Genomic DNA, 9,738 nt, shown 5'->3' on the forward strand with positions numbered 1-9,738 from the left:
ACTTTTCGCCCATAAAGGCCTGATTGGTTCAGTCTCCTCTGAACAGTTGATGTAGAGATGTACCTGCTACTAGAACTCTGTGGTGGCATTTATCTGGGCTCTAATCTGAGGTGCTGTTAACTTCCCATTTCTGAGTCTGGTGACTCAGATGAACTTATCCTTGGCAAAAAAGAGGTGACTCTTGATCTTCCTTTCCTCATGTGAGCCAGTTTCGTCGTAGCGCTTGATGGTTTTTGCAGCTGCACTTGGGGATACTGTTGTCTCTCTTTACTTAGCTGATTGGTTCTTGCAATAATATGGATTCTAACAGCTGTCAAATAGGGCTGTCAACTGTGAACCAGCCTGAGTTCTGCACAACACAACTGATGGTCCCAACCCCACTAAGAAGGCAAGAAATTCCACAAATAAACCTTGACAGGGCACAGCGGTGAAGTGAAAACCATTTGAGACGACTACCTCATGAAGCTCATCGAGAGAATGTCAAGAGTGTGCAAAGCAGTAATCAAAGCAAAGGGGGGCTATTTTGAAGAAAAAATAGAGAACGTGTGTCCAAACTTTTGACTGGCAGTGTACATCGTAAAAGATATAAACAAAAGGCTCATGTCATTTCACTAATGTCAGCCTCCTTGATCTTCTGTTCTTTGGCCTGTGACCCAGAAATCAATCTTCGTGCACCACAAAGGAGCTATGAGTGAGCATGCACAGGTACATCCTCACTGAAGTCAAGTTATCACAAACCACAGCAGTAGGTTATAACAAAACAATGGACAGAATATACAGATGTGCCACACATCACATTTGATGTTCCTTTTTCACCCTTTGATGCACAATATGGGTCAAAAGTGACCCAACTCCAATGGAAAATGGGTATCTCCTGACCCACACTGTGCATCAGTGTTAAACAGCAGCTTTAAAGTGAGGATGCTTCATTTTGCTCAACACCTGTTGGCATAACTCCTCTCTACTCACCTCCTGTGCTTGCATCTCTGGTGGGAGGTGCTAAGATGTGAGGAGTCAAAGAATCGTACAATCAGCGAAACGAGATGAGACGTCTCAGCTACGAGTGTGTCCTGAGCAAGACAGCACCACTTTTGAGTCTTATGTGTACTAATATTATAAAAATGTATTTCTAATTATCTGATAAGCTTCAACAATTGAAAAAGTAGAACTTTTAATGAACTATTTCAAATTTTTAATTTAGCATAACAACAAAAGCTTATGTCGTATAAGTTCACATTTATCTACATGGTTGTCTTGCCTGCACAAGCAAAAGACAGAAGTGACCACAAAAATGACCATTTGATCTACACTGAAAGGCTGAAAAAATAATTAACAAGACATCGTGCTGCTCCACTGTAATGACGTCAGTCTGCCTCAGCTGCCCCCTATAAAACTATACTCCTACTACCCCTATACAAACACCTAATGCTACATTAAGATGAAGTTATTAAATTACATGGTGGATGAAGAATATACACTATATAAAACAGCACTATTACCAAGATATGCAACAACACATCAACTTATTTACTACAGCTCTGCCTTGTGTTCACTTTGATTGTAGACAAGCACAAGTGCTACATTTTAGGAATATTGCCACCTCAGTGGTCAAACTGCAAATGAATACTAATTTTAAGAAAAAAAAATCAACACTTACAATATTGTTTTTTTAAACCTGAGTCAGCCCAAACGGTTTATTTTAAAACCCACTTGCAGCAAGGCGGGAGATATTTAACAATGGGACACAGCTAATTACACAGATAATTAACAAAGGTCACATTAGAGAGCCAGTAGCTTCCATTAAGTTCCACACAACCAACCATAACATATTGTTCTCAAGATTGCGTGCATCCACTCCCTGGAACCCACAGCAGACTGCATGGTCCATTGAGCAAGACCACGAACTGAAGCTGCCCAGCTGTCTGGTGGGACTGTTTGGTTTACCAAAGAACACAGTCCAACTTCAGTGAGCATCAAAAAAAACTTCCCAATATTACTATAAAAAACCTTTTCACATTTGGTAGATAATTGAAATTTTTGACATTTCAAAAGTCTAAATGCCGGACTCATGGACAGGTCTAATGACAGCAAGCATGTAAGCAACAAGGAGGCTGCTTTTGGGGTCAAATTAGCAATAGCTTCAGCTGAAATGTCCAAATGTGACCAAACTGCTCCAAACATCATGTATACGTTTATTTATTGTAACAAAGCAACTGGTACTCTTAATTGAATGTGATCAGGTTTCCTGTGGAACAGGAGAAACGCTGCAGTCTCCACAAAGGAATCCACAGAGCATTTTTTTTCTTTCCCATCTCAAAATGTTTAGCAGAGCTTGAAATTTGAATTTTATGTTTTATAAAAAAAATTACAGTTCAAACTTTGTGGTGGGTGCCTGAAAAACAAGATAATGAAAGTTTATTTAACAGAAGTCCAGAGTTGGTGTCGAAGCCCTGCTGCCCAACCACACATCCCCCCTTAACCTGTGTACAATTAACAACTGGCTTACCAAGATACATGTATATCCCAAAACATTTACAACAGTTGAAAGGAACAAGCTGGTGCTTTCAATTAGTTCCATTAGTACAATAAGTCACAAAGGAAAATGCAGCTTCTAATAAGCCTCAGTATCCCCCCCTCCACTGGATATATTATAATATACATTTATATATATATAAAAGTGGCTAAGGATGCTATGATTAAGTTATCACTGCACCATGGCTTATTTTTATTGAACTCACAACTTTAACAGAAACTGTCATTTAATTGTACATACAAATTGCTATTGTACGTATTTTAAATCTACGTAGTATGACGTGCAGAATGCTACAAATTTTTTTTATTCTTTTGCATGTCTTTGGGAGATGTAGAGAAACAATGACAGGTGAGACTTCCAGAGAGCCGCCGACACCTCCACCCCCCCTGCAGACCTGCTGCGTATGAGCTGGTCTTTAGACATTATGGACAGACTGTGGCTGCAGAGGAAGAGGACAGACAGGCTGACAACACACAGGAAATGTTTTTTCTTTCTTTTTTTTTCTTTTTTCTGTTTTTCTTTTTTTTTTAACAAAACCCCCCCAAAACAAACAAAATATTTTGCTCCCGTGGGTTGTAGGATAATCAAAGAGGGAGGGCTGGAAAAAGGTGTTGGCTGAAATGTTTAATCATCTTCGCCATCATCCTGTAAAAAAAAAAAAAAAAGAAAAAAAAAAAGAAAGTATTACAGTAGTTGTTCCACGAAAAACATTTCAGAAGTGATTTGAGTTACTATTACAAAGGGCATCTGCCACGATCACCAAATGAAGTTCACTGTAACAGTGACTGATATGGCACAACAATTAAGCAGTGGTATGAAAGAAAAATATTTCTTATAATACAAAGCCTTGTCAAAAAGAAGTTTTAAAACAACTCATTGACTTAAAACATTCCTGTCAACGTCTTAACAGAGCTAAACAATTGGCATGATCGTTACCTATACAAGCACCAAATCAATTAATAGATTACCCTATGAAAAAGTCATTACTTTAAGCTGTTGTTCACAGCTGGCTCTATGTGAGTAGACAAGCTTCCAGCTGTGGTAGCAGCACTAGTCGCTGTTTGCAGCAGGTTTGATCGTGTTGAATGAAACTAAAAACAACAAACTCCTGCACCTAACAAAATGTGCAACATATTACAACACTTCAACATTCAAGTGAATAGGCAGGTGAAGTTTTATTTCTTACCTCTCCATCTTCCCCATCACCATCCTCATCTTCATCTTCACCCTCTTCTTCTTCCCCTTCATCAATGTCTTCCAGACCCTCCTCTTCATCGTCATCATCATCACCATCACCTTCCTCATCCTCCATGTCAGGGACCTTAGAAACATCCACAGAAAGGTTAAATACCATCCCAACCACTAATCACCATATTTACATTGGAAATTGTCAACACTTAAAAAGTGCTTTTCAACCTTAGTGCTATTCAAAGTGTTCTACAATGTTTACCATTCACTCACTAATGGAAACAGAGCTGCCCTGCAAGGGTCTTGCCTGCCACTGAGAGCCACTGCAGGTTCAGTGTCTTGCCCAAGGCATGCGGAGGAACCGTGGATCGAACTACCCTTGCAATTACTGGAAAACCCGCTCTACCAGCTGAGCCACAGCTGCCACACTGTGGCAATTTTCCTCTGATATCAACCTCAAAGTAGAAGCGATCAAAAACACCATGTGGTACTGGTGTCAGCTGTGTAAATGTAGGGAATCTGATTCATCATTATCGTTTCACGCTTCCGACAAGCAACCAGTAAGAGGATGGACAGTGAAAATCTCTTGGGCATGGGGCCATTTTTCAAGGCAAAACAACATATTTGATAACCTCTGAGCTGCTGTTAGGCAACAGGTGCTGTTAGCATTCAGCCACTTCCTGGCCAAAACTACTGTTTGGTAGTACCACATGACATGATAGAAAAGGTGTAAATTAAGTCTGAAATATCAAAGTACATCTGTGCCACATATTTGATGGGTGGTACCTGGATGAAAAGAATCTGCCCTATATCAATAAGACAACAGAACAGTGAACAAGTTGGCAGTGACTCATTTGTGTCAGTATCAACTGTGTGGTTCTGAGGCATAGACAGCGTTTAGAGGCATTGTGGTTTAAAAGCCCAGTTAATGGTCAGGTAATGCACCGTTACACTCACAAGGAGTCATAGTGACAATTAGCCACGTATCAGCTGTGGCAGAGAAACAGTCAACATCCTTGAGCTTGAACTGATGCCTTAACTGTGTTGCACATTTTCATAACAGCAGCTTTGAAGAAGTAGGTTCTGGCAACTCCTGCTGTTTGACTAATTATTGAAGCATTGACTTGAATTTAGGTCTCTTCAGCATGCTAACTGAAACCATCTCCTTAACCAGATATGGCATAACAGTGGCTATAAGGCACTTATGCCCATGTCTTTTACAGCTGTATTTATCAACCTGCAAAAACACTTCAGTCACTCCAAACTTTTGCTGCACAGTGACTTGGTGCTGGTAGGGAGGGGCAGTTGCTCTTCCACAACATGCTGATGGTTAACTCTGTAAGACCTTAATATTGATTCCCTGGTACTGTGGAACCTTTCTGGTGCAGATTTCACAAACTACCTCAGTAGCCCCTGACTTGTGATACCTATTATTCCTGACTAAGGTTTTAGGTTTACGCTAATAAAGCCTGGCTATGTCAAACTTGCTTCATGGTACAGCCCTCTTAACTTTATGGATCTCTTAATTGTCTTACCAGGTAGTACTGCAGAGGGTTGGGCCAGATGTCGTCTTTGATCACTTCTCCCAACTCGTCAGCTCCTGCGTCTGAGTGGTCAGTAAACCAGGTGAAGAAGCTCTCTGGCTCCTCATGCTGCCTCTTCTTCCCAGCTTTGTTCGGCGTCTGACCAGTACGCTTTGTCAGGTCCTGGGGAGGGGGAGAATGTGTTGAGTCAGGATTTGAAGTTACAAACATTCATGGAACAATACCTGAAAACACTGTTACAGTGGCAAAAACAAATACCCAGCAGGTTATCGATTGAGTTGATATTTGGTAAATTTCATTTTTCCCTTCTCTTTAGGTTGATAAAATTAGGACAACTGCAATAGTTTTGGTATTTCATTACGCTGCTTAATAGTCTCTTAATTGCTGTTCTGATCATGAACACCTGAAAACTGTGAGGAGTGCCTATCGTATTTTCCTAATTCCAAAACCCAACAATGTTAATCCTTATACACACCAGGCAAGGGGGGAAAAAAAGGCAAACCAACCTTTCCAGCTTTCCATTTGATTTCAGTTGATTTGGAAACAGGGTCTCCACTCTCGTTTACATTAAACTCTTTGGAGAGAGCTTTGTTCTCAAAATATGGATTCTCGTCAAAATACTACAGAAAAGAGAACACACGTGCATCAGAAAATGGCATGCCATTTACAGAACATGTGAACACAGAATAAACCCAACAACTCACAAAATCTATTCTATAGCCAGACTTGATATCCTCGAACTCAGTGACCTCAACCCTTGACAAGTAATGAAGTGCTTCCTCATCCTCCTCCCCAAGAAGAGCTGAAACTACAGATCAAACACACACAGTTAGATCACACAATTTTATGTGTATTTTCCAGAGTGACATCTGAAAGCACATAAAACCATAAATGTGTTTCCTACGCAGATGATGATTTCTGTAATGAGTGAATTTTACCTTGTGGATGGTTGACGAATGTTGTGACCCAGAAGTTGGGGATTTTGGCTATGAGTTCTGATCGCTTCTGAAAGAATGGTTGGCGTAATTTGTTGTACTTCTGCTCTACTTTTAATATTTCTTCACTCGCCTGTTCATTCAGTCTGTTGGGGACAGAAGACAGAAATATGTCAATTAGACAACTATTTTCATACATCTAGTCTTCAGTGCTAACACACAAGATTTAAACTCACCTGTCAATTTCATTCTGTACTTCGTCAATGTGTTCAATTGCTTCTTGTTGCTCTTTTTCTGAAAGGACAGAGAAATGTGTTTTTAATTTAAGATTCTAGAATAACAAAGTGCAAATAACAACAAATATGGATGCACAATAGTGGATTTTGACTGATATTCTGATATTTTCAAACTCATTTTATTAAATTTCTAATACTGATACATGAGTATATTTTTTTCCACCTAACTGCAGAAAATCTCAAGTCTCTCAACAGTGGAGTGAAACTTTTCAAATGTACCCATTCCCTGTAATTAAAAAAAGAAAAATACATCAACTTACATGTAAAACCTGTCAGATCTATTTTAATGTAACATTTTAAAACAAAATTGTATTTCTTTTTTGCATGGTTGGCAGATGATGCTTCTCAAGCAAACATGCCATTTATGCTGATTTTGGGACATTGCTGCTATTTCATTTTAAAACACGTTCTGCTAATTCATATGACATGCTGATGTCACTGTGTATCCCTCATGAGAAACATGGTTTTCCTCAAGTTACACGGCAACCAAGGAGAATGTGGCCTGATGTATGGTTTAAGAGTTACACAATTTACATAGCCCAAAGAATTAGAGAAGTAAATAAATCTGCAAATGTGTGTATATTAGGGACATTACTAAATACTAAATATATTAATACTAGTCTTTAAAAAAATGGAAAACTGGAAACTAACAGATTTAGGTTTATGATCAAATGCTAAAGTCGTCTGAGGGTTCTCAACAACAGTGGGTGGCCTTACAGGGCTACAGAGAGCCACATAACAGACTGTCAAATAGTGTGGGCCAATAAATCAACATATTATTGGATAACAACATGGAGAAGTGCAATAACTAAATCACAAGAGCTACAGTTTACTGATAAAAGTGAAATATGTCACAACATACAATAAATGAAGCAGTGCAGTCCTACAGAGGTTCCCTGGCCTACAAATCACATCTTACAGACATATGAGAATGTGTTTGTTTGATAAAGAGTGCAGAAAGAAATATAATCCAATTTTTTTTCAGTAGAAAAGAAATGCAGAAACTACCGTTTCCACTAAAATCCCTGTCACGTCTTAATATCTGTCAAGGTAATTGCAATCCGATCCGATCAACTTTATGCTGATGAAATACTGACATTTGTCTTAGTTTTTTATTTTTCTCATTGACAACATGCCAGCATTTGAGTGCGGGAAAAATAAATGGCCAAGGAAACACTTTTGAAGTAAAATGTTTACATTACTCAAATAAATAAAAAATTTCTGTTATTATGTTTGTTTAATCTGTTGTACCGATGCGTGACCCCAAAACCGAGGTACATAAGGATCTGTGCGTTTCGAGTACCTTCCACCTCAGTTAGTGCCTGATCGCAGACCCTCTGCCTCCTGCAGTCTGCAGCTTCCTGTTGCTGCTAAAGGCGGCCTGGTTTGAATGAGGGGCTCCACAATGTCTTGCTGCAAAATACTATCTGCCTCCCGCTGATAATAGCATACTTCGATGTCGACAAATACCTCCTTATGCATATTAAACACACGTTAACACGCAGGATATCGCCTTATAAAGACATTATAGCCAACTAAGTGAATACAATGGGCTTCTACCCAGCAAATAACTCGCACTAAAAAAACCAAGGTCGCATGCACGCTGCATTGCAAAGAGGACGTGAATGTTATCGGTGTTTGGCCTTTCTTAGGAAATGCAAACCAGTGAATTTTACACTTGCTAACAGTATGGGCGAACAATCGACTGTGGAGGTGCAGCTACAAGCGTGTGAGGGAACGCACAGCTGCTTGCGAATTTTGCACAACCCATCTGAATCATACTTTCCAAAATGTCTGCACAAACAATAACTGTACACCAAGCTGAATGCAGCGTATGCAAAGCAAACACTGGCCTCCTTCGTGCTCATGAACTGGCGCTAGGGAGCTAATGTAAGCCATCAGCTAGCTACCTGCTCAAGCTAAACGGTTAGCCCATGCTAGCATGCTACAATACTTAAATGCCCTGCACAACACCATTTTACACCGATGTTTGCATGGAGTTAAACGTAAAAAATAAATAAGTAATTTATGGTAATTTATCACTGTAGCTCGAAATAACACATCACGCTGCAATGAAAATAACAAAATGACGATAAACAAATGAAAATGGCGTTGTACAGGATAACCGCCATTCCTTAACGTTACCAGAGGTCTCGTCCGCTCCGTCGTGATTTGAATTCTCCTTCCTACTGACTTTCGCCGATGAGGCCGACATGGTTATCGTTTGCCGTGGCTCTTTAGACCAAATGTATATCCCGAGCGGTTTAAAACTCCTCTCTGTAGGACAAAAGTTACTTCCACCTTACACAGTGCGTGTCTTCAAGCCCACGATAAGGCGGACTGAGCGCAGCTGCGCACGCTTGTTTCTGGTTCCCCGTGTCGCGCCTGGTCGGTGAACAAATTTGTGGTGCTCTACTGCCCCCGGTGGGCTGGAGTGCGGCACTACAGTTTAAAGATACATTGAGTTCAGTTAACTGAGACCTGTGCTGAAGAGAATAGCGATCACAACAAAATACCGTATGCAAAATTAGAGAATTTCATATTATTAAAGTTTTGTATTATCTTGCAGTTACTGCATTATCTCTAAGACGAACAGTATTTGTGCTTGTGTAAAATTAAACTGTTTGTTTGGCACTAAATCCCTGGGGGTGCAAATGACAGATGACCTCAGCTGGTCTCTCCACACCAACTACACAGTGAAGAAAGCACAGCAACGCCTGCACTTCCTGAGGAGACTGGTGGAGTCTATCCCAGCTGACTTAGGGGGGAGGCAGGGGACACCATGGACAGGTCACAGGTCCATCCCAGGGCTAAATATACAGACAAACAATCAGTCAAACCTCCGCTAAATCAGCAGCTAAACATTGATTATAAACTCATTAACAAACAAAAACATATCCAAATGCATTCTTTATTTACATGTAAAAGTAGATGTAATTTTATCCTGTGTATTTATTTTTCAGTTACATTAATAAAATCTTTGCATTGCTGCAAATCAATGCAAACATATACTGGTTAGTCAGAACTACTGGGTTGTATGTGGTTGAATGGAGGTTGGTTATATTGTGAAAATGCCATAGAACAATGGCCATAGAGAAATGGTTCCGCAAAACAAAGAAAGAAACAGAAGACATATGTACTGGATGTAACTCCAGTTCTCTGAATAGCCCTCTAAGAGACTCTGCTGTTGGCTGTGTGTGACGAGGTTTTTGGCTGAAGTTGTGACCCTGGGCCATGCTTAG

General features: G+C 39.9%; 1 protein-coding gene across 1 annotated transcript; it reads right to left on the reverse strand.

Moving 5' to 3' along the window:
* Window positions 1–1,661: 1,661 nt before the first annotated feature.
* On the reverse strand, window positions 1,662–8,855 carry LOC111577883 (protein SET-like). The gene is made up of 8 exons (XM_023284371.3): window positions 8,642–8,855; window positions 6,437–6,494; window positions 6,204–6,346; window positions 5,970–6,073; window positions 5,772–5,885; window positions 5,257–5,427; window positions 3,720–3,854; window positions 1,662–3,178 (listed from the first exon to the last, which is right to left on the reverse strand). The coding sequence occupies exons 1-8, from the start codon at window positions 8,709–8,711 to the stop codon at window positions 3,158–3,160; spliced, it is 816 nt and encodes a 271-aa protein (XP_023140139.2). The 5' UTR covers window positions 8,712–8,855; the 3' UTR covers window positions 1,662–3,157.
* Between the last annotated feature and the right edge of the window lie 883 nt (window positions 8,856–9,738).

The sequence above is a fragment of the Amphiprion ocellaris genome, chromosome 17, assembly GCF_022539595.1.
Source record: "Amphiprion ocellaris isolate individual 3 ecotype Okinawa chromosome 17, ASM2253959v1, whole genome shotgun sequence".
NCBI lineage: Eukaryota > Metazoa > Chordata > Actinopteri > Pomacentridae > Amphiprion > Amphiprion ocellaris.

What these genes read in the sequence shown, in the direction of transcription:
- LOC111577883 (XM_023284371.3), bottom strand. Translation starts at nt 8,711, where the DNA reads ATGTCGGCCTCATCGGCGAAAGTCAGTAGGAAGGAGAATTCAAATCAC. An exon ending in CTGGCTATAGAATAGATTTT is followed by an intron (nt 5,886 to 5,969) that starts GTGAGTTGTTGG and finishes TCTTTTCTGTAG; the next exon opens with TATTTTGACGAGAATCCATA. An exon ending in TCAAATGGAAAGCTGGAAAG is followed by an intron (nt 5,428 to 5,771) that starts GTTGGTTTGCCT and finishes CCCCCTCCCCAG; the next exon opens with GACCTGACAAAGCGTACTGG.